Source organism: Mytilus californianus, unplaced genomic scaffold, assembly GCF_021869535.1.
Source record: "Mytilus californianus isolate M0D057914Y unplaced genomic scaffold, xbMytCali1.0.p SCAF_2, whole genome shotgun sequence".
NCBI lineage: Eukaryota > Metazoa > Mollusca > Bivalvia > Mytilida > Mytilidae > Mytilus > Mytilus californianus.
Window position 1 is genome coordinate 12,117,113 of NW_026262668.1, and position 26,187 is coordinate 12,143,299.

The following is a 26,187-nucleotide window of genomic DNA, read 5'->3' on the forward strand; positions in this document are numbered from 1 at the left end:
AACATAATGAAATGACTCTTTCTGCGAATTTCTGTTTGCGCCTCACTCCCCCATCTAATGCATTTATGATTTTACATATAAAACATCATTGATTGACTTTCCATATATGGGTAAATATATCCACAAGATAATAATATAATCATTGTGTACACATTTGACCAATCATGTTGCTTCATTGTTTCTTTTAAATAAGCAATTCTTAGACAACGGAAGGAAAATCACTTCTGTATCTAAAATAAATATAATTCAACAATGAATATAAGAATGACTTTATTATTATTTTTTGATATTATCAACTGACCTGCATTTGAGGCTGTGCAAATCCTTGTTGTTGGGGCTGATATACTGCCAACTGTTGGGCTACTGGTAAATCTAAGATTAAATTATAAATCATCAAAGAGAAATATAAAACACAGATTTGTTAAAGTCTAATATAAACTTTGGAATGAGAAATTGAAAAATCTGACAGATCAGAACATACAAAAAAAGTAAAAGGGAGCTTACTTTTACTCATTCCAAAACAGCTTTTAGTAAATTGATCCAAGCATACTTAAGTTAGTGATTAACATGAAATAAATTTCCATAAATCTGACAGTAAAAGTTTCATAATTCTGGAAAGACAAAATTGAACGTTAGCTTTCTTACACCAATTCAAAAAGTTCATAACAGTTTCCAGGAATTTTTTGGAAACATTTTCTAGTTTTTGTATGACATGGGGATGGCCAAATCGACAGAGAAACAAAAGTAAACCATAAAATGTTCAGTCTTTGACAAGCATATAAAAATCCTCTCCACAATTTGAGGTATGTAGACAGTTGGTTTACAAAATCACTTTTTGGATGGATCAATAATTCAAACAAAACAATCATCACAATAACTACACTTTGGATAACTAACCAGTAAGTTCTGAGGAGGAAATGGAAAATAAAATAAAAATAGCACAATTTGAAATAATTTCCTTTTCAATTCACCATAATTGACAAAAAAAAAGAACAAGTCAAAATCAGTAGTATTTTCCAATGAGTTTTTCCTACATTACTACTGTCAGAACTAAAAGGTTTTATAAAAGGACTAATTATTTCCACTTACTCTGAACAAATGCCGGTTGGGACATCCCTGGTTGCTGTTGTTGTATATATTGTTGCGGTATCGTCTGTACCATGGGCTGTGTTGGATGAGGGTGGACAGGTTTTGGTTTTGTAAACTTTGGTTTGGTGGAATGGTGTTGTGGTGGACTTTCTGCTATGGGCTGTGGTGATTGAGGTTCCTGAAATAAATATTTAGTTCCTTTTTCAACTTAAAAAAAATCAGACCTTATTACTTGACTCTGGTTTTGTAACTGTCTTCCTGTGGAAGTATTTCATTTGTGAATATAAAAATTCATTCTATCTGTGACCTATAATTGCTAATATCCACAACATTTGAAGTCTAGTGGAAAGCTGCCTCATTGGCAATCATACCACATTTCCTTATTTTTATATGGCTTCTGATACAAGTTATTGGTTAATGGGTTTTAACATTTGTAATTCATACTTGGTTTACAAAATGTTTTTAAATATAATATGATCATTGAGTTCTTTTCATTCCCGAACAACACAATATCTTAAATGTGATTATTTAAAACTGTAATATTTATGTAGAATGCAGGTCTATAATATTTGCAGCTGGATATTAAAACATCAATTATAAATCAACCGGTTAGTATTTATCTGTGTGTGTTTGTGAGTGTGTGGGGGGGGGGGGGGTAGAAGATACCAGGAAGTTAAATTGTACTTCACCAACTCAATAGTATTGTAAAATAAATTTGATTAATTTTATAAAGACCTCATTTCTTCTAGGCATCTACAGCGACATCGTAATTGTAAGTTGTACTTACAATAGAGCCTTCCTCCTCCTCTCCACTATCATCCTCAATTTCAACGGGTGTGGCACCACCCATCATTGGTAGAATTGGTTGACCCATCTTTGCCATCTTAGATATAAGTCTTGCTTTCCCAGATTTACCAGTCTAAAGGGTTATTACAAGAAAAAAATGTAAGAATTAAACGTATTTATTATTTAGAGGCCAAATTAATCGTAAAATGTAATCCAATTAAGAAATACAAAATAATCTGCAAAATGTATGCCAATATATAAAATATCTGTAATATGTATGTCAATTAAGAAATAACCTGCATACAATTTTATTGCCAAGAGCCAACAACAAAGTGATTATTTCAAACTGTTGTTGAAAAATACTTTTCAATAAATCGCAATAGTATATAAGTGCCACTAGATTCCTAATGGTGTAAACAAGCTACTAGTACTGTGTCACAGTGTTAAGGGTTTTAACACAGTTGATGGTTTATCTTATATCTGTACTGTCAAGATATACTGGCATCGAATAATCTATTTTATTTTCAATATGTAAAAATAAGAATTTTTCTTATCTTACCAAATAGGAGAAAACATCAAATATTAACTGCAAGTTTCCCTGATTTTTTAAAATTCTTAACAACTGTCTCTGCTTTCAAATCTTACTGTAATTCACCTATTGCTATTATATATACTAACCGCTGTAGTTGACAACTGATCAGAGATGGACTTTGTTCTTTCTTTAACAGTATGCTCCTCCTGATCATTGACAGGACTAGGTGTAGAATCTGGGATAGGAGAAGGGCTAGGTGATGCCCCTTTAGCTCCTTTAATCTAACAATTATAATTAAAATGATAATTAATAAATGTTAAAAAAAAAACTTAATTGTATATTATCAAGTATAATGCATATTTGTTTTTCGTCTGGAAGATTGTCTTTCACTTTTGAACTTTTTTGCTTATTCATTCTATTTTTATAGCATATTTAATGTTGCTAAATAAGGATAAATTCTGAACAACTGGTACTGCATATATCATGGAACTCATAAAAAGCTGTTGAAAAAAAAAAAACCTTAACAACCCACCAAAAAATACCAACACTTGTTATAAACTCAAAACATAAAAAAAGAAAGAACCTTTAGTGAGCAGGCTCTCATGCCCCTAAATAAAGGAGAAGAGCTTATAGTGACCGGCAGGAACATGTATTTTTTCTGTTTACTTAAAGGTATGAATCTTTATTTGAAAATTAAGTGATATATTTTTAAAAGCCCTCTTCCCCAAAAATGGTCCACCATTTATTTTTTTTTAATTATTATTGAATTAATTAAAGGATTTGATGAGCAGAAACCTCCATATAAATTTGAAGAGGATCTGATTAAAAATTAAGGCCTAGGCTGTATGGAATATTTTAAGAAATCCCCCTTCTGAATAAATCATCCCAATGTAAGATTTTTATGATTATCAAACTCATTTAAGGTTTTGATAAGAGGGAATTTTCATTCAAATTGGAAGAGTACCTGATAAAAAATGAAGGAGCTATCCTGGCAACAATAATTAATATGATTATTTTTACAAATCCCCTTCCCCCAAAAAATTGTGCTCCAGGTCAAGCACATTATACCTTCACAAAGTGTCTTGTGTTGGGTATGATGAAGCTGCTATGCATGTGGCAAAACAAATATGACAAAAAAAGGGTAAAAAACATAACAATGGCAACTTTATAGCATGGGTCAACAAATAATATTTTAAAAACATACTCTGATAACGGTGATTTCAAATATAAGTGTAGAATTTGGAGGTATTTTACTTCCTGCTCCTTTGTTACCATATCCAAGAGAAGGGGGTACAATCAGGATTCTCTTGGTCCCTTTCTTCATACCAACAACACCTGTATCCCAACCCTGAAATAAATAATAAAGTGGAAATGATCTTAAAGACAACAGAAGCGCTTCAGAAAATCATGCAACAATCTAATCTTCCATGACTTTTTATTACATGTAGTAAACACTGTTTTCTGCACTTATGTCGGGTTGTTGTCTCTTTGACATATTCCCCATTCCCGTTCTCAATTTTACTTTAAAAAATTTATGGAGGAATCACCTCCATTGCATGCTTTTCTCATGATAACTCATATTGTTTCTGTTATACTAGCATTTTACAATGTTACATTTAATGACAGCAGACAATGTTAATATTTTCAAGGGAAATTATAACAATGTGAATTGATTGATGAAGGTTTTGTGTACTGTTAATTGTCTGCTTGTCTTTTGATAATGGTGTTGAAGTTATTGACTTATGGTATCTTAATGCTCCCTTGGTATCTTCACACAGTTTTTCACATGTCTATCCAAAGCATAGTCTTGTTAGAAGGTTTTGAACAAGCTGACTCAAATATATTGATCTGTTGTCTTCGATTTTTCCAAACAAGAAACCATACACAATATAGTTTTAATTAATCTTCTATACCTTAATAACTTTTCCTTTTCCTGTCTGGAAACGAAACATTTTATCTGACTTAGCATTGCTGTCAAATTCCTGTAAAAAATAAAAACTTATCTTTTTATTTTTCTAATATAATTAATGATAGTCTGTGGACACATAGAAAAACTTGAAAACAAACACTGCAATCATAAAGTGCTATTCATAATTCAACTCACAACCAACTTACTGTACTTTCTTTGATTAAATTTGCATACATCAAATGGACATACAACCATAAATGACCTACAACTTATTTCCCCTAAAAAAAATTCCCTTCCATCACTCATCCATTTTAATGGAATAGCCATAAAAACAAACTTCAGATATTGTATGTCACTTTAAAAGTAATTTAGATCTATTCAAAACATGTTCACAATTAAATGAGGTCAAAGGATCATGATTCTATATTCAACATATACGTAACCTTTTACTTTAACGATTTCATACAGCAACACAGACGTGTTAAAAAAAATAAAGAATTATTAATAAAAGTACTATATGTGATAGCTATAATAATTAGTTGTATTTTCGTAGTTCGTCATATGTTATCATGTGTAGACACTTGTTGTGCTATCGGATATGTTGGTTTAATAGGAAGAGAAATCCAAAATCCAATCACAAGAAACATAAATGACAAGTAACCTATGTTAAAAAATAAATTTTTTCTTCCTATTCTCTCACATTCATTTTAATTGAAAAAGCCTTGGAATGCATACAAATATTGACCTCACTTTCAAGGCAATCTCTAGTTCATAATAATAATAAAAACAGTCAAAATTAGATTCTATATATCTTAAAATTGATAGATGCCAATAGTTTTCAGCAACAAACTTATCAAAATGTGGATGTACTGTACTGTTCAGTATATAAAAAAAACACAAATAAATAATTCAGCACCTGTCCAAAAGTATTGTTGCTAAGTAACCAGCCTGTATATTTGACCTCTACTGAGGAACCAGTCTCTACACTGGTACCTTCCCCTACATTCAAGTCTTGGGATATAACTGTTTCCAAGGCAGATCCAGCACTGAGTGCTTTAGCAAGAGCAACCTAAAAATAAAAGGGAGAATTTAAATTTGATACAATTTGATCAATGTCTTTGTTTGTCTTGCATCATTTTTAATTTTAGTTTCCTGTGTATAATTTGGAGTTTAGTATGACGTCCATTATCACTGAACTAGTATACTTATTTGTTTAGGTGCCAGCTGAAGGACGCCTCCGGGTGCGGGAGTTTCTCGCTGCATTGAAGACCCATTGGTGGCCTTCAGCTGTTGTCTGCTCTATGGTCGGGTTGTTGTCTCTTTGACACATTCCCCATTTCCATTCTCAATTTTACTATTTACAATGATTTTTAATGAAGAATATTTATTAGAATAACAATAATGTAATTGAAGAGTATGCTGGCCTCAGTTTGGGGACGAAATATATGTAGTTTTCCTGGCAAGAGGAACTGATTCAGTACAATAAATATTTTCTAGTCAAATCTGTTATAGAAACTAGCAATTCTTCACATACACTTTAGTTCTTGCTCTAAAAGAACTTAAAAAGAGATCATTTAATTGAGCTTTGGTTTGGGTATAAATTTCAACTTAAATAAAAATTATTCTAAATGCTGTTGATATCATAGCACAATTATGTTGTTACAAAAACATATATCAGTTTGCTTGAGGTCTGGAGCTGGCATGTCAGTAATTGCTAGTAGTCCTTTGTTAATTTATGTTATCATTGTCATTTTGCTTAGTTTTTTCTGTTACCTATTCTAACATTGGTTTCAAGACTTCTTTTTGACTGATTTTGACTGTGTTTATTGCTGTGTGTTTGTTTTTTCTACATTGGCTAGAGGTATAGGGGGAGGCTGAGATCTCACAAAACATGTTTAACCTCACCGCATTTTTGTGCCTGTCCAAAGTCAGGAACCTCTGGCCTTTGTTAGTCTTGTATGTTTTTTTTAATTTTGGTTCATTTATTTGTTTCGGAGTTCAGTGAGACATCCATTTTCTCTTAACTTATACACATTTTTGTTTAGGGGCCAGCTGAAGCACACCTCCGGGTGCAGGATTTTCTTGCTGTGTTGAAGACCCATTGTGGCCTTGGGCTGTTTTATGCTCTTTGGTCGGGTTGTTGTTGCTTTGACACATTCCTCCTTTCCATTCTTAATTTTATAAGTGAACTTGTTCAAATTGAACATTACTTCTAAAGATGTATGCTTTAACTTCAGACAATCAGAGCAAAATAAATTTGTGTTTTTGAGATAGTTTGTGTCATTTCATGTCATGTTGTAATAAATAGGTTAGATTTAAAGAATTTGATATGGTGGGGCCACTCTTAACATAGATTGCAAATTTCAGGAAAAAATAGCAGTCAATGAAATAATGGTTACCTAAAAAAAAATTTTCTGCGAATTGATTTTATTATCATGAAAGTATCATATATCAATTAAAATTCAACCAAATTACTATCTGTTTATCATGTTTATGAAATTCTTTGTTTCTCATTAAAAAGATATATAAATTTAACAAAGTTAAGCAACTTTAATCAATAAATTGAAACAACTCATTTACATGGAAATATAAACATTTAGCAAGGAGATCTAACTAAAGTTTTTTATGCGCGTGGAATGCAAAATTTTAACTATTGGGATCATTATTCTTCTGTCAGCAGTTCTATTGGTGCATCTGTAGTTATTATCGTAAGAATACGGATTTCGGTCATAGCTGATCTGCTTCCGATGAATCCCGCCTCCAATCCGTGGTTCGTACAAATATTTCAATGGCGGATGAAAAAAAAAATTACGAAAATAAACAATGTTTGACATGCGATTTGGAAAGGAATATGACGCTTTCAATGCAATAAATGGATGAAACATTTACTAAAGGCAATTTTTATCACGTTCTAATGAAAAAACACTTATATTGCCGAAAATCAGAATGTTTTGATATACGCTCTCGAGTAACAATATTACTGGGAGTGAAAGAAAACACTTCATCAAAGTTGTTACTTTCAAATAACATACGAACAATCTGTAACGTCAAGACTTTCAAAGCTTTTCTAAAGAAATAAATCGTTTCTGTCTTTGAATTTCTTTACTTATAAATGAATAAAATGCTCTGCAGGGCGCAGCTTGATATGACCGCAGAGGTCGAACCCTGAACAGTTGGGGCAAGTATGGACACAACATTCAAGCTTGATACAGCTTTGCATTTGGATTGTGATTAAATATTTGACACAGCATAGGTTTCTGACACAGAATGAATGTGGTCTAAGAACTTAAAAATTTTAAATTGGACATTCACCTATTATGGTCCAATATCCAAAATCTAAATACATGGTTAGATTCAGCACATCAAAGAACCCCAAGAATTCAATTTTTGATGAAATCAAACAAAGTTTAATTTTGGACCCTTTTGACCTCAATGTGGACAAAGTTGATAACGGGGCCCAAAAATAAAAAATCTAAATACATTTTATATTCAGCATATCAAAGAACCCCATATATTCAATTTTTGTTGAAATCAAACAAAGTTTAATTTTGGACCCCGATTTGGACCAACTTGAAAACTGGGCCCATAATCAAAAATCTAAATACATGTTTAGATTCAGCATATCAAAGAACCCTAAGAATTTAATTTTTGTTAAAATCAAACTAAGTTTAATTTTGGACCCTTTGGACCTTAATGTAGACCAATTTGAAAACGGAACCAAAAATTAAGAATCTAAATACACGGTTAGATTCGGCATATCAAAGAACCCCAATAATTCAATTTTTGATGAAATCAAACAAAGTTTAAATTTTGGACCCTTTGGACCTCAATATAGACCAATTTAAAAACGGGGCCCAAAATCCAAAAACTAAATACACGGTTAGATTCAGCATATTAAAGAACCCCAAGAATTCAAGAATAAAACCCCATTGAAATTGGTCAAGAAATAAGCAATTTATACGAAGTATCTTCTTTTGCACAATACTGTGCAATTAAATATTTCTTGCTATTGCGCAATACTGTACAATTGACAATTTCTTGCTATTGCGCAATATTGTGCTATTGGATATTTCTAGCTATTGCGCAATACTGTGCAATTGAAGATTTCCTGCTATTGCGCAATACTGTGCAATTGAAGATTTCTTGCTATTGTGCAATACTGTGCAATTGAAAATTTCTTGCTATTGCACAATACTTATTATATAATAATTTACACATCCTGTTTGGTGTGTATCTCCTACAATATCATTATTATTTGTTTTTAAATATCAATCAGAAATAACCAACTTAAAATGGAAAATTTTAAAAGAAAAAAAAAAGGAAAAAAAAAAAATCCCCCCCCCCAATTTTTTTGAACCCCCTTATGATTCATCACCCCCAAACTCAATCCCAGCCTTCCCTTTGTGGTATGGTACCTTGCAGTACAATTTCAGACAGATCCATACACTTGAACACAAGTTATTGTCTGGAAACTAGAAAAATGTGTTTTTTGGCCCCTTTTTGGCCCCAAATTCCTAAACGTTTAGGGCAATTACCCCCAAACTCAAACCCAGCTTTCCCTTTGTGATATGGAACCTTGTAGTACAATTTCAAAAAGATCCTTACACTTACACACAAGTTATTGTCCTGAAACTAGAAAAATGCTTGTTTTTTGCCCCTTTTTGGCCCCTAATTCCTAAAATATTGAGGCAATTACCCCCATCATCAATCCCAGCCTTCCCTTTGTGGTATGGTACCTTGCAGTACAATTTCAGAGAGATCCATACACTTGAACACAAGTTATTGTCTGGAAACTAGAAAAATGCTTATTTTTGGCCCCTTTTTGGCCCCCAATTCCTAAATGTTTCGGCAATTACCCCCAAACTCAATTCCAGCTTTCCCTTTGTGATATGGAACCTTGTAGTACAATTTCAGAAAGATCCATACACTTACACACAAGTTATTGTCATGAAACTAGAAAAATGCTTGTTTTTTGCCCCTAATTCCTAAAATTTTGAGGCAATTAATCCCAAAATCAATCACAGCATTCCTTTTGTGATATGGAACCTTGTGGTACAATGTCAGAGAGATACATACACTTACACACAAGTTATGTCTGGAAGTTACAAAAATGCTTATTTTTGGCCCCTTTTTGGTCCCTAATTCCTTTACTGTTGGTACCATAACCCCCAAAATCAATCCCAACCTTCCTTTTGTGGTATTGAACCTTGTGGTAAAATTTCATAGAGATCCATTAACTTAAACTAAAGTTAGAGTGCGAAAACCAATGTGTCTTCGGACGACGCCAGACGACGACGACGACGACGACGACGACGACAACGCCAACGTCATACCAATATACGACCACAAAATTTTTTTTGCGGTCGTATAGAAATTGATGTTTTATTGACTTGGTAAAATGGAAAATTGCCAATGACCATAATGACGAAAGCGACTGCAAGCTATTATTTAGAACACCGGGGCAACTAGATATCTCTTTTGACGATCAGGCAAAGCGAAGTGACGGACCTGAAAGCGACTTTTTCGCCCCAGTCGCCTGCTAGCGTGAGCCCTGCTATATAATATGCAAAAATTAGCAACAACTCTAATTTTTGTCAGATTATTTCAGATTTATTTTTCCCTGCTACAATATTTCCTTACCAATGTTTTACAGGTTAGAATGTCTGGACAGATTATCATTCTTCTATAAATCACATCTCATCTCTATTCATGAGTATTTATAAGTACTTACATTTTTAGCAAACAGTTGCACATTTTGTTCAGAATCAAAATTTAAGGACCATGTCAGTCTACTGTCATCATATATAATTGCATAGTTATTTGACTGTACCTGCAAATAAAATGTCTATCTTATCTACACTTTTAGTGTATTTATATCACAAAAGTTACAGATATTGTTCCTTTAAAACATACATAAAAATCTAAGGGAAGGTGTCTAAATCTAATCTTCTGTTTCTTTTTTGACAAAATTCTACCTTTATTATGCTGGTCTTTCTAAAAGGAAGCTGGTTGTGTACTTCCACAATGAGTTTAACTGAGCCATATGTTCATTGAACATCTTCATTGATTAATAATTTCTTCGTACTATTGTCAATTTAGGAGTTTCGTGTTGATATCAATCTATACTTGGAACTTATTGTTGAATTGATACAAAGTTTGTCTAGAAGGGCCAAGGGTGATTGAAAAATGGTTTGAAAGCTTGTTCATCTTTAGACACCATGTGAGGAATTCTAGATGTCTTTTTTTTTCACTAGTGTGTGAAAGGGGTTCTTTCATTCATTCAAATAATTATCAAAGTGGTCAACACTGTAATTAAAAAAGATATATATTGAATTTGCATGTTTTATACTTGTCAAATGCTAAAACTAGATGTGTCTGGATTTTAGTAATACCCTTGCCTGTCATGCCTGCTAAAATGAAATGTGACCTCTATCTGGAACTCACCATTTCACACTACATTAACTAGGTTAATCTGATCCGTATTAAAAAAAAACAACAAATAAGCAGTTGATATCTTCAAACAAATTGCATAAATTTGAGTAAAACAAGAAAGGTGAGCATTAGAGTTGTTAATAACAATACATAGTAAAGAAAACCTGTTTCAGACTCCGAAATTTAAAAAAGTAACCCTGCATAGAGAAAATGTATCAAATATCATCTAGTTAATGAATTTTAAGGCAGCGATTTCATCATTATGATAGGTAAGGGTTTAAAATAAAAAATAACAGCATCAGGTAACACTGAAATACCCTTGGACGAACATTGATCAATTCGTTGATAAAATGGTTTTAAACTAATAATGTATTAATAACTTACGGTAAATATGAATGCTGTTGTTATTTTAGCATTAGTCACCTGCTGTTGCTTGGATACATACAACAAAATCCTGTACTGAAAATTAGAAAACAATAATTCATTTACAGAACTCATTTGCTTTTGTTTTCAACAAAACTTTTCATAATTTTAAAAATGTAATTTATAATACATTATTAAATGCGCACTTTGCATTACTTTGCCAATATATAAAAATCTTGTTTACAAGTTGAGTTATTTAGATTTTTGTGAGTGCATTTTTTTTTCTTTCAGAATGACTGTAGCATAAAAAGACAGGTTACCTATATTGTTTTGATTGCATTTATATAATCCTCATTATCTGAATCAATCCTTACCTCAATTTTTTTTTAATTAGTTTTAGGAAAAAAATAAGCTTTTGAAAAAATTATGACAGAAGGAATGAGAGGAAATGAAAAGATTGGCCAGTAACTCTTTGGTAAGACAGGCATGCCCAAGTGTAATTATATAAAAAGATAAACAAACAAATGTTATTCAACCAAAAGTGAAATTCAGATAAAAACAAACTGTCACCAAATCTAAACAAATATTGTTTATTGTTTTGCCATAAAAAAGGACATTGGCTTTCTCTTTTGAATTGTTTCACATTTTGTCATGTCAGGACCTTCTATTCATAATTGCTGACTATATACAGTGACCTATTTGTGTTATTTGACTCTAATGGATAGTTGTCTCATTGCTAATCATACCACCTTTATCTATTTTTATAAATAGTTACAATAGTCAAAAGACAATATTTCCATTCTTACATTTACTTTAAATAATAGCTGCAGTAAACAAAACAAATTGATTTTTATTCTTACATCGAGTGATGTATGGTTAGCCAGTATAGCAGCTCCCAGTTTACCTTGTGAAGCATACTTTCCATCAACACTGAAAATCAAATGTATAAAGAATTAAACGAATATATTTTTTTTTATTCATAATTCTAAAGTTAGCAGATTGCACTTGTAATGTAGTAAATTTGTTAACTGTTCAAAACCTGTGATTATATTTACCTTGTGATAATTTTTAAACAACATATAAATAAAATGAAAATGTCTGAAATTCTAAATTTATTTGATGCTATAATTTCAACTTAATCCAAGAAAATTTGTGCACACAAAAATAAATAAATCCACTGTATTTGAAATTTTTAGTATCATATGAAAACTGTTTTTTAATTATTCATTTTCGTTATTACATTATAGTATATATTTTTATACTGCAAAGGATGAAAATGTGTCATATGTCTTAAAGACAGTAATCTTATATGATTTTTGAGAGTTTCATAGTGTCTACTATAAGTGTACATTAGAATTATTCACTTTACCTGCTGTACACTTTACAGTGATTATATAAACCAATTGAAGCTCATGTATTAATCAAAGTGCTTGTAAGCACTGAAGGATAAAGATTGCTTTAATTTATCAGTGGGAAGTAAAATTAAACATTGCATTAATATTGTATAAAGCATTGGTTGTAATTGATTCAACTACACTTATGGACAAAGGAAGATAACTCCAATTTTAAAGATTACTTTGATATTTTAGAACAGATATTAGATTCCTGCACCTTGCACAAGTTATGTAATTTTCATGCCAAGTATAACATCATTTTGTAACATGATTAACTGATCATATATTCCATTGATAAATTTCTGGAAATGTTCATGGATAGGATGTATAGAGTGTTATGATCTATGCACTATATTTTGTGTATATCAAAAGTAGTGTTAAGCCTTGGAAGATATAGATATAAAGACAGTACCATAGGGTTTTGATTGCATTTCATGCAATCTTTACCCAATAAAAGTGAATAAGAAAATGACATCATGAAAACTGCAAACTATATTTTTAATTGTCATCAGTCCAACTTTTTACTGGACTCTCAAAGATAATATTCTGAAAGCATTCAAATATAACAGGACATTTGATTCAGCAAAAAGAGTACTTGTTATTAGTCCAAATGTTTTTTTGCCAATGTCCTATGGCAGATAAGAATGACTAAACTCACTATTTATAAGCATTTACTGCAGATGCAAATAATACACCAGGTGCCCCTTCAGTCTGTGGTGCTGGCTCTGAAACAAATAATGCATAAATGTATTAACATAAAATCAGTGAATAAGAAAAAATATATACAAACAGTTTTACAGTTTGACTATACTATAATGTCACATTTTCATACATAATAAATAATATTCATTAAAAAAAATCTTTAATGAACTTTATAATTACTTAGAATATAGCATCGAAATTATTTATTTTCCCCTTCTCACATGTCTCAATTGATATACATATGTTGTAAATACATGTACCGGTGAATCATGGTCAACATACGGTAGTCAATTCTCAACAGCATATGCCATTTCTGTAATTTTACATTTGGCCCTAAAAAAGCAGATCTTAAAAAGAAGAGTGCAAATAAAAGAACACAGAAAATTGATGGGTTATCAAAAAAATAATGTGGTGAAAAGTTCACTATATTAGTGCTAGTAAACATCCTCTACAGAGTCCAAAAGGTTTTTTGTTTCAGCTTTAAAAATGAAAATCCAAATCAGACGTGCAAGCTGGCTGAAATGGACTTATAAGGAAAATCAATATCAATCCTATGGGATCACATTGATTTGAAATGAAAACCTGTTTTGATATAAGAATTGAGGACAAGATGTTTCAAGTTTTAATTTGCCATATTAAAATTCAAACAGTAAAAATCATATCCATATAAGTGAAATTCATCTTAAATATAGGATTTATGCTGGCGGTTGGCATTATCGCATTTTGCAGTAAAAAAAATTGATTGTTGGCAAAAAGCTATTGTGAAAGAAATATAACGGTTCAACGTACTCCATTTAGTTTATTTAATTCAGGTTATCTGACTTTTTCAATAATCAGTAAACACTATATTTTTAACTTGAACTCGTCACATGTTACAATTTTGACAGAAAATCAATAATCTGTTGATTGTAAAAGGATAGCTGTTGGCAATTAATAGATATCTTTTAGCGCCAAAAATGAACTCATTTGCGCCACAACTTATTTGCGCCAATGCTACTTCTGGGCCACTTCATTTTAAAAACTATAGGTATCATTTGCGTCAATAAAAAATCATCTAATTGCTCAATTTTATGAAATTAATTATTATTACATTATATATCAAATACATGATTGACTTCCCTCCTCCTTTATCTGAGCTTGGGACCGGCAGTTTCTATGTACATAGATTGACGAACATATTTCAAATCTTTCTTTTTTAAATGTTCTTTGTCAATTTTGAAGAGCTCTGCATTAATTATTTTAGAAGGTAGCTCAGATAACATATCAGTTACTTTTCGTTTGCATTAGTTTCATGTATATGATCTAATTGACTAATTCCCCACTTAAAATAACTGTATAAGATTCATCTGTAAATAGCCTAGCACAACACAATTTAACTGTACATCTCCATATAATTTCTCCATTTTTCTTAACAAATGCCTGACGGAATTTGTGTTCTTCCACAACGATGACAAGTTTTCTTATATCGGACTCTATTTTCTGGAACGTTATATCAGACATCTTTTAATGTGATTGATTGATTTTTGGTGTTTTAACGCCACTTTTAAGCACCGCTTTTGGGCTATTTCGTGGCCGCCAGTTTTTATTGGTGGAGGAAGCCGGAGCGCCCAGAGAAAACCACTGACCTACGATAGGAAAACTGACAATCCTAGTCAATTAAGACTGGAGTCAAGTGCACCCGAACGAGTGGGGTTCGAACTCACAACCTTAGTGTTGACTGGCTAGTGATTACAGTAGTAACTACTTAGACCACTCGGCCACCGAGGCCCCCACTTTTAATGTGAAAAACTATTCTATTACTGAACAATTTATTTATTGGTGAGTTTTCTTAATTTTGATGAGTGTTATTCTTAAGTGGATAGGTTAACTATAATAGTACATGTTACATGTATGATATAGGTAAAAAATAAACAGGTTAACGTGGCGCAATTTGATTCCATTTATTGGCACAATTAATACCATCAGAAAAATAAAGAGTGGCGCAATTGATACCTTTTCAAAACTGTAAATGGCGCAAATTGATTCTGCCTGTTCATTGTGTGGTTTAATAAGATTTTGTGATAAAACCACTTCAAGTTCATATGTCATTTGACATGTTTTTTTAAGCGAGTTGTTTTTACTGTCATAAAAAATAATTGTTTTGAAGTGGGTACTTCACAATGGTTTTGCACTCCTGTTTTAACATAGTTTTATGTTTTAACAATTTAATCCACTTCAAAACAAATATTTTTTATGGCAGTAACTAGTTTAACCCCGCCACATTCTGTATGTGCCTGTCCCAAGTCAGGAGCCTGTATTTCCATGGTTGTTTTTTGCTGTATATCATATTTGTTTTTCGTTTTTTGTTTTGTACATAAACCAGGATGTTAGCTTTCTCGTTTGAATTGTTTTACATTTGTCAATGCAATCCAGGCCCTTTTATAGCTGACTATGCAGTATGGGTTTTGCTAATTGTTGAAGGCCATACAATGACCTATAGCTGTTAACTTCTATGTCATTTCGTCTCTGGTGGGAAGTTGTCTCATTGGCAATCATACCACACCTTCTTCATTTTATAATAATTGAAAGTGGTGAATAAAATATAGTTTTTGTAAAATAGGTGGCAAAAAAGAAATTGTGCCCAAGGGAAACCCTTCTTAAATGTCAATTTCAAAATACCTTTTGGCCTTGGCTGCTTTGGTGCTGTATAAGTTAATGATTCATTACCACCTTGGGAACTCTGCTTATCTATACCAAATAAATTGGCTAACCTAGATCTGAAAAAAAAGTTGTCAACTATTATTCCTAATTCTCTATTGCAAACTGTGAAATAATATTGGGGCTCCCAGCTGAGTGGTCTTGTTGTGCATGCAGCATAGAAAAATTATATTGGAGTCAACATGTTCCATCCGATGCCAGGCAGTAAAATTTGTATTTTCAGTTTCTTTGCTAAGCACACAGCATTTAGCAATGTATTGAAGAGGTCAAAGCATGAATACTGTTTACTGACCTGCAGATAAGAGTTAAGAATGAAATATAATCTCTTTTTGGTGTAACCATGGCAACAATCTACATTATTTGATACAAAATATTCCATAAAAGGGGGGTGAAATACCGTGAAAATGTCACAAATGTCCCCAAAATTTGGTCCAATGTAGAAATTTGATCCATTTGTATGATACCTTTACTAAAACCATTGACATTTATGTATCAACAGATCCAATAAAAAGCATTAAGCTATATGAATTTCACCTCAATTTTCATAAAATTTAATTGAAAAGTTCAAGCGTAAAAAATTTGTTGGGAAACATTGCAATAGTTTCTGGACCTATGGTCATACCGGATGTGAAAATATGGACTGTCAAATAGAAAATGTCCCATAAAACATGCAAAGAACAATCTTGATATTCATATAAACCCACTTTGAAGGCTAATTTTCTTAGGCTATATTATTCTTCAGCTATCTAAAAATTAATTTTATTGCACAATAACTATCATATTTGAAAAATTCATCGTGGCCAAAATGTGAAACCAAACTCCTAACTGTGTATTGCTATCTCATGTCTGTCACTTTGCATTTCCAGACGGTCAAAAGCGATATGCAGTCGTCATCAGCAATTTTTAAATTGTTACCTAGACATAAACATGATAAACAATTTATTTCTTTAGAAAAGAGGTGAAATAAAATTGAGAATGGAAATGGGGAATATGTCAAAGAGACAACAACCCCACCAAAGAGCAGATAACAGCCGAAGGCCACAATGGGTCTTTAAAGCATTGACTTTACAGATTGGTTGTATGTCATTTCTAAGAAACAACTTTTTACAGTCAAGTCAGTGTTTAACTTTAATAAGTTATTAGAGAAAAATAATATACATGTTTCAAAGGGGCAGTAAACATTCATCTAAAACAGGTAAGTTTATCATTTAAAAGCCTTGTCTCATTGATTTACCATGGTTGATCAAAAAAGATTTTATTTAATTGGAAAATGAATTATCCAGTCTATGTTTTAAGTCTCTGCACGAATGTTCAAGAATTCCCGAGTTCCCAATAAAAAGTAAAATATTAAATTTTAAAGATTTGTTTTAACAAATAACATGAATAACAAACATAATTATGTTCCTATAGATTAAGGACATTTGAGGAATATTGAGTAGACAACTCATGAAAGCATCCATAATAACACATGGATGTTATTCTCTCTGAATAACTTATTCAATTTATACTCTTGACGGTTTTATGACATATTTTCTTAAACTTTCGGTAATTTTTACTCTAACATTCTGTTTTTCAATGAAGTCAATAACTCATTCATAAAATAAAATACTGTGGATTCATTTATTTTCGTGGGTATCAATTTTCGTGGATAGAGAAAAAAAGATGTTTCGTGGTATATGTAAATTCGTGGATCGCCGATTACAAAAAAAAAAAAAATCAGATACGCAATTCGTGGATTTCTTTTTGATTTAGGAGATCATATAACCTCCTTGGTTTGATCAATAATAAAACAAACAAAAAAGAAGGAATTCATTGAAAAAGTTTTGAATTGTCAAAATCCTCGCTTGGTCATTCTAGGTTAAAGTGTTCATTGAAAACTTCTTTTACAATAATGAACAGACAACTAATTATTTGTTTGTTTTACAATTTATAAATTCCTGTCGGAATTTTATAAAGCATTCAAAACTCTATGATTGAAAGCTCATTTCCCTAATCACGATATAATAAACAGTCATATAAGTAAAAGGTGTGAAAATGAATGTTCCTGTCATAAACAATATTACCTACGGGCAATATCTCCGTACTTAATCCTATTGATTTTTAATCGCAAGTGAACCAAACTATGACACGGTAATTAACAACTTGCAGTTATTTTCCATAAACAGTTTTAATCAATTTTAAAAAAGTAAATTATCACTGATATTCGATATATTTATTATTATTATTGATTTAATCAAAATACTTGTATCTTCTTTCAATAAAAACACGTGTTATGTTACAATATTTATCGCTAGTCAACACTATACTAGAACTACATAACATAACCGGAAAAAAACATCTGACTCCATACACATTTCTCGGGATTATTCTTCGTTGAATTCTTAAATTCGTGGTTCGCTGTGACCCATGAAAATTGGTATACCACGAATAAAAATGAATCCACTGTAGGCCAATCTCTCACGACATATTGCAATTGTGATGAAGAAGAAAATACAGAACACTTCTTACTCAACTGTACAAGTTAAAGATACCAACAAGAAAGAAATGAAATGAGAAGACAGTTGGAGACATGGAACACCCGAACAGACAGAACACTTCTTACTCAACTGTACAAGGTAAAGATACCAACAAGAAAGAAATGAAATGAGAAGACAGTTGGAGACATGGAACACCCGAACAGACATGGTGACCTCTAGTTGTTTACTTCTACGTCATTTGGTCTCTGGTGCAGAGTTGTCTCATTGGTAATCATACCACATCTTCTTATTTTTATATGGCAACACTTCTGGCACCTTCAAAGAAAGAGATCTATGACAGAACAGCACATATTAAATAGAGTACAGGGCAATTTTGAGAGCAAGTAGTCCCTGAATCCTGTACTAAAAAAGGTTTACCCAAGTACCGCTAGATACTACTTAGAGAAATAGAGTACAAAAAATGTACCAGATGAAACAAATAGTCTAAAGTGACAAGTTGTGTCAATGTTTTGACATCAGGATCAGGTAGGACCTGTCTCATATTACATTAAGCATGTAACTTTTTCACTGAATATCAAACATTTATTAAGTCTCTGTGTATAAAACTCTCACTGGATGCTGGATTTTTTGGGTGCATAATAAAATTTACAAATAATTGTAAGCAATAGAATTTGACATGTTCTTCTTTTTCTCTTTACATGTATATGCACATAGATTTTCAAAATTGAGCTAACTTAGACCCTCCAGACGCAAAATCTTGATCGTCATCTTCAGCACTGAAAAACATGATGCATTACTAAACAATTATTTAGAAAACATAAAAATATATTTTTTTGGAACTGCCCTCCCGGAAGTCATATGAGATCGGGAAAAGTCAGGTGACTAATTGTTTTCGCATATTATTCAGAAAGAACAACTGGAATAAAAAGATATAGATTGTATTGATAAAAATGAACCAATGTTATAAATATTTTTACTTTAAGTTGTTTCAACTCCTATCTTTAAAAAAAGCGACGCTAAAAGTTCGAAACTGGTTGTGGTTAGTTGTTTATGTCACCTGTTGCAATCTTGGAACATATGTTTTATTGACATGGGGCGTGTTTTATTGGTCTCTTCTGCACATCTCCAGAATGTCTTCTGGTGAAGAGTCCAAAAAAATGAATCTGGACCTCTTCTGGAGATATTCTACGGAAGATCAATAAAACAAAAATTCAATTTGCCGTCGAATATAGCAGATTTTTTTTATGTTGGATGACATATTAAATGAAGTTTACGATGATTATATAGAAAATTAAGATAAGTCCGGTATACATGACTGTAAAAGTGTGCTCTGTTCGTGACATTTTTCTTTTTTCTTTCTTCTAACTCAATTTTGCTAGACAAATCAGGCGTAAACCCCCACTATTTGATTTTAAGAATAATCTTAAACTGCACAAAAATTCGTGACCAAAAAGGACATCTTGTCTATCCAATTTTTTTAAAGTAACCAAACTGGATTATTTTTGTATAAAGCAAAGATATCGGAAAGTTCTCAAAATCATTTTTCTCTGGTGGTCCTTGAAGAAAATCTTCTGGTCTTATCTATTATTTCTATTGCATAATTTCGATGGTCAAAACCTTCGGACCACCACTTTTCAAAAATTTTCATTGTATATGGATCTAGTATATGCAAGTATACAATGTATACCAGACATTTCTCAGACTGTTTTTTCTTCTTTTTTTTTTTTTAATAAATCCGTTGGTTGTGTACTGATTGATACTTCAGTCTGGGAGAACAAGATTTATTTCAGTACCATAGTTGTAATTAGCTTTGAACAAACTTCCAGTAATTGCAAATACTCTTATTTCGGTGCTTTGTGTCTTTGTCTTAATGTAAGTTTTTTTGTGTGTCTCGTACCGATCTTTTGAGTTACTCTAATTGCAATAGATTTGTGCAGGTTGTTCTTATATTGTACTGTTACACCTCTGTTCAAGCTTCGGCGAGGGTTGAGCGCTCACAAACATGTTATTGAACTGTTACACCACTGTCCCAGGATAGGGGCTGGTTGGGCCGGATCCCGCTAACATGTTTAACCTCGCCACATTCTGAATGTATGTGCCTGTCCCAAGTTAAGAGCCTGTAATTCAGTGATTTTCGTTTGTTGCTGTGTTACATATTTGTTTTTCGTTCATTTTTTTGTACATTAATTAGACCGTTAGTTTTCTCGTTTGAATTGTTTTACATTTGTGATTTTGGGGCCTTTTATAGCTGACTATGCGGTATGGGCTTTGCTTATTGTTGAAGGCCGTACGGTGACCTATAGCTGTTAATTGCTGTGTCATTTGGTCTCTTGTGGAGGGTTGTCTCATTGGCAATCTTCGTTTTTATATTAACCCTGCCATATTCTTTGTGTGTCTGTCCCAAGTCAGGAGCCTGTAGTTTAGTTGTTGTCGTTGGTTCATGTCTCGACTCATATTTGATATTTTGTAAATTATTTTGTCATGTATAATTAGGCCGTAAGTTTTTTCGTTTGAATTGTTTCTCACACTTTTCACGTCGGGTCTTTTGACAGTATCGGGTTTTGTCAGTGTTAAAGGCCTTAATTACGGTTGCCTATAATTGCTTACATCCACTTCATATTTGAATTTTGGTGGATAGTTGCTTCATTGGCAATCATACCCCATCTCCTTATTTTTGCATTAACTACATTCGTATCGATTCAAACCAATATCGAAATGTAGTTTAAACCATGTTTTCATAACGTGCAGTCGATAATCAATGTAGACCTTGTGAGTAGATAAAACTATAGGTATGCAGTCCATGATAATATTTTTATTCAGGAAGACACATCTTCTGAAAAAAAAATGATAATAATGACATTATGGAATCCTGAACATGCATGACTTATTTGTCACTGGGCGTTAAAAATTAGCAACAAACAACCAATCAATTTAAACTTGTGTTAAATAAGAAGAAAAACCATTTGATATTCATTCATTTATTGGGGTGGGGGCAAGAGGATTTCATATATGAATATGGTTGGCTGGTAAGAGCTGAAAAATAGGCATAATTAGCGACAGATTAAAAAAATTAATAATGCCCTCTTCTCTTCCCCATTCTTCATCTATAAATTTAAACTGCCACCACGGAATAGCCCAACTAAGTGTTGAAAGTAGCGCTAAACACCAATCAATCAAAATCCCTTCCCTAGAATATCAAATAGTCGTCCCTTAACTGTTATTGTTCGTGTAGTTCTTATATTTATTCAGCTCATCGTCCTACAGGGATGTCCTACTAAGACTGTCATACCATAAAAACGTTTATAACACAGCTCACATTCTAATATATCTGCATTCATAAATTTATTAATGGCATTTAGACTAAACGACGCCATGTTTGTTATGTGCCTCTGCCGTCTAAACTACCTATCAAAAAAGAAGAGGTGGAAGAGATCCAGAAGATCTTCCCTATGCAAAAAAACAGAAATAGACCTCTTCTGGCTCACTACCCAAGAACAAAAAAACACGCCCATGTAGTGTATTGGGTGTTGGTAAAACTATAGCAAAGATCCGAATCAGGATATAAACTGTTCAGTTTCTCAATGAAGAGTTAGTGTTTCCTCATAAGCAAATTTTAAACTTTCTGACCTCATTCTCAGAACTCTGCTTCTTCTTACAACTGAATCCTTACAAGTTACAACTGGATCCGGGTTGGAAGTAAAACTTCTAGTGTATACAACTTCAGGTACTTTTTGTAAGACTTAATTTGTCTCAATTCTAGAATCAAGATCTATGTTTAGGCTTAAAACTTTTGTTCTTAAGATTGCCTGTCCAGTTATTGTACTGTCAGTGTTTATTTATTCGGGATTAGACTTTCATGTAAGCCATCAATTTTTATAAAGCTTTCATATCGATCTGCCCCATGTTGATCCGGCCCCAATTTATAAATATATAAATATATATGAATTGTAATACATAAACGTTTATGAATACATGTATATGTATAAAAGTATATAAAAGGTGGACGGTTAAAAATTGTGCCTTTGACGAATATTTAAATATTTAATTTTCATTAGATGAGACATGAGGGGGGTTGGAGGGGTCCTGATCCTGAAAACCTGGGCTTAAAAACTTGAAATCCTGAGGTCCCGAATTTAAAGAAATTTAAATCCTGACATCCTGAAATTCAAAAAAGAATTCCTGGATCCCAAAAGGATCAATCCAGAAATCCCGAGCTTAAAAACACCCGATTCCGGAGTACCGTTAAAGGTTCGACCCCCCTCAGACATGTATTGATTTTTTTTTTAAATAAGTCAATTATCATGATTATTCGTATTAAAATTTCATATAGATATATAATATTATTTTGATTTAAAATATTTGAATTCAAATCAATGTAAAGCCTTTAATGAATACGGATGATTATGCAGCTTGAAAACAATAATGTTGATTTTGTTTTTATTACAAGTTTTCAAGACTATTTTGTATGCATAATTATAATTAAAACGTATCTAACAGAATTAAGTACCATCAACATTAATCAGCAGTAATAAGCATTTTTTCAATTGACTGTGATCTTAACTAGTCTTCCAACCTGTATAATAACAAACAGTTACATACACAATCGTACAAGTCGATCCCCAAGCTGATGCATAAACTTTGCTTTTGCTTAAAGTTATATAAACTTCTCTAATTGAGAAATGTTGTTTGATTTACCGAATCCTTTCTTTAAAAGAGAAGACAGATTGGGTTCTCTTCAATGTTTTATTTATTTGACGTATACATTAGACATTGCCTTTTTGTTAAATACTTGACACAGGGCTATCGGGAAGCAATATCTAATCTCAATCTTCAGATTCATTCGTTTTTTATTTTTATACGACCGCAAAAAAATTTTTGTGGTCGTATATTGGTATGACGTTGGCGTCGTCGTCGTCGTCGTCGTCGTCGTCGTCCGGCGTCGTCCTGCGTCGTCCGAAGACACATTGGTTTTCGCACTCTAACTTTAGTTTAAGTGAATGGATCTCTATGAAATTTTACCACAAGGTTCAATACCACAAAAGGAAGGTTGGGATTGATTTTGGGGGTTATGGTACCAACAGTAAAGGAATTAGGGGCCAAAAAGGGGCCAAAAATAAGCATTTTTGTAACTTCCAGACATAACTTGTGTGTTAGTGTATGGATCTCTCTGACATTGTACCACAAGGTTCCATATCACAAAAGGAATGCTGGGATTGATTTTGGGGGTAATTGCCTCAAACTTTTAGGAATTAGGGGCCAAAAAAGGGGCAAAAAACAAGCATTTTTCTAGTTTCATGACAATAACTTGTGTGTAAGTGTATGGATCTTTCTGAAATTGTACTACAAGGTTCCATATCACAAAGGGAAAGCTGGAATTGAGTTTGGGGGTAATTGCCGAAACGTTTAGGAATTGGGGGCCAAAAAGGGGCCAAAAATAAGCATTTTTTTAGTTTCAAGACAATAACGTGTGTTCAAGTGTATGGATCTCTCTGAAATTGTACTGCAAGGTACCATACCACAAAGGGAAGGCTGGGATTGGTGATAAGGGTAATCGCCTCAATATTTTAGGAATTAGGGGCCAAAAAGGGGCAAAAAACAAGCATTTTTCTAGTTTCAGGACAATAACTTGTGTGTAAGTGTATGGATCTTTCTGAAATTGTACTACAAGGTTCCATATCACAAAGGGAAAGCTGGGTTTGAGTTTTGGGGTAATTGCTCTAAACGTTTAGGAATTTGGGGCCAAAAAGGGGCCAAAAAACACATTTTTCTAGTTTCCAGACAATAACTTTTGTTCGAGTGTATGGATCTCTCTGAAATTGTACTGCAAGGTACCATACCACAAAGGGAAGGCTGGGATTGAGTTTGGGGGTGATGAATCATAAGGGGGTTTGAAAAATTTGGGGGGGGGGGATTTTTTTTTTTTCCTTTTTTTTCTTTTTTTTTAATTTTCTATTTTAAGTTGGTTATTTCTGATTTATATTTAAAAGCAAATAATAATGATATGTTAGGAGATACACACCAAACAGGATGTGTAAATTATTATATAATAAGTATTGTGCAATAGCAAGAAATTTTCAATTGCACAGTATTGCACAATAGCAAGAAATCTTCAATTGCACAGTATTGCGCAATAGCAAGAAATCTTCAATTGCACAGTATTGCGCAATAGCAAGAAATATTCAATAGCACAATATTGCGCAATAGCAAGAAATGTCAATTGTACAGTATTGCACAATATCAAGAAATATTTAATTGCACAGTATTGTGCAAAAGAAGATACTTCATATAAATTGCTTATTTCTTGACCAATTTCAATGGGGTTTTATTCTTGAATTCTTGGGGTTCTTTAATATGCTGAATCTAACCGTGTATTTTGTTTTTGGATTTTGGGCCCCGTTTTTTAATTGGTCTACATTGAGGTCCAAAGGGTCCAAAATTAAACTTTGTTTGATTTCATCAAAAATTGAATTATTGGAGTTCTTTGATATGCCGAATCTAACCGTGTATTTAGATTCTTAATTTTTGGTTCCGTTTTCAAATTGGTCTACATTAAGGTCCAAAGGGTCCAAAATTAAACTAAGTTTGATTTTAACAGAAATTGAATTCTTAGGGTTCTTTGATATGCTGAATCTAAACATGTATTTAGATTTTTTATTATGGGCCCAGTTTTCAAGTTGGTCTAAATCGGGGTCCAAAATTAAACTTTGTTTGATTTCAACAAAATGAATATATGGGGTTCTATGATATGCTGAATCTAACCATGTATTTAGATTTTTGATTTTTGGGCCCCATTATCAACTTTGTCCACATTGAGGTCAAAAGGGTCCAAAATTAAACTTTGTTTGATTTCATCAAAAATTGAATTCTTGGGGTTCTTTGATATGCTGAATCTAACCATGTATTTAGATTTTGGATATTGGACCATAATAGGTGAATGTCCAATTTAAAATTTTTAAGTTCTTAGACCACATTCATTCTGTGTCAGAAACCTATGCTGTGTCAAATATTTAATCACAATCCAAATGCAAAGCTGTATCAAGCTTGAATGTTGTGTCCATACTTGCCCCAACTGTTCAGGGTTCGACCTCTGCGGTCGTATCAAGCTGCGCCCTGCGGAGCATTTTATTATTATTTATTTTCATTCATTGGCTACTATTACCACAAATATCGAAGCAATTATCTATATAATTAGCTTCTATTCAACAAGCAACTCACAACTTCAGAACACTCGCCAAACAACATGTAACACTAAGGGAATTTTATTTTTTGTATAATAAGTGTAAAGTATGATGCAAGTTCAACACCAGGAAAGCCTCCTCCCAAAACACACACAGTACTCTTCAATATCACAATGTATGTTTGACCTAGGCAGCATGCACTTCAGTGTCAGCAATGATCAAAGTGGCAACACCATCTACATATGTAGGTAATACAGATAAGCGGTATATTTTCATTATTAACTGGATTTTCCCTTGGAAAATCGGTTATTGATTTCAGGATGTACGTTGGGTGGGCAGTGTCAAACAGTGTCTGTTCATTTACATGAAAACGCTTTGATGAAATTTTGATATGTTGTTTCCTGTGACTAACAGAAGGTCAAGTTCAAATTTCACGACTAGCTTTTCTCGTTCTTGAATTTTGGACCCTTTTAGAAACCAGAAATTTACTTATTATGTGATTGAGTTATTTCCCTTTGAACAGAAATTAATAAGTTTATGTATAGCTGAGATGTATAGATTGTATCTGTTCAATTGATTAGTCCATGTAGTCAGGAGTGGTCAAAAATTTATAGCTATTTTTTTTTAA

At 32.5% G+C, this 26,187-nt stretch overlaps 1 protein-coding gene across 9 annotated transcripts in view; it reads right to left on the reverse strand.

Annotated features, from left to right (window-relative positions):
* Window positions 1-19,240, reverse strand: part of LOC127729221 (FK506-binding protein 15-like) — a 61,804-nt gene extending 42,564 nt beyond the window's left edge. For all 9 annotated transcript variants that reach the window (XM_052236934.1, XM_052236933.1, XM_052236942.1 and 6 more), the window contains exons 1-13: window positions 19,116-19,240; window positions 15,866-15,963; window positions 13,164-13,230; window positions 11,972-12,041; window positions 11,133-11,207; window positions 10,048-10,146; window positions 5,233-5,385; window positions 4,321-4,389; window positions 3,612-3,755; window positions 2,554-2,688; window positions 1,877-2,008; window positions 1,090-1,267; window positions 302-372 (exon numbers count right to left, since the gene is read on the reverse strand). In XM_052236934.1, the coding sequence (XP_052092894.1) occupies window positions 302-372; window positions 1,090-1,267; window positions 1,877-2,008; window positions 2,554-2,688; window positions 3,612-3,755; window positions 4,321-4,389; window positions 5,233-5,385; window positions 10,048-10,146; window positions 11,133-11,207; window positions 11,972-12,041; window positions 13,164-13,230; window positions 15,866-15,963; window positions 19,116-19,168 (1,344 nt within the window). In that variant the 5' untranslated portion in view covers window positions 19,169-19,240. The remainder of the gene's footprint in view (window positions 1-301; window positions 373-1,089; window positions 1,268-1,876; window positions 2,009-2,553; window positions 2,689-3,611; window positions 3,756-4,320; window positions 4,390-5,232; window positions 5,386-10,047; window positions 10,147-11,132; window positions 11,208-11,971; window positions 12,042-13,163; window positions 13,231-15,865; window positions 15,964-19,115) is intronic.
* Window positions 19,241-26,187: the final 6,947 nt, after the last annotated feature.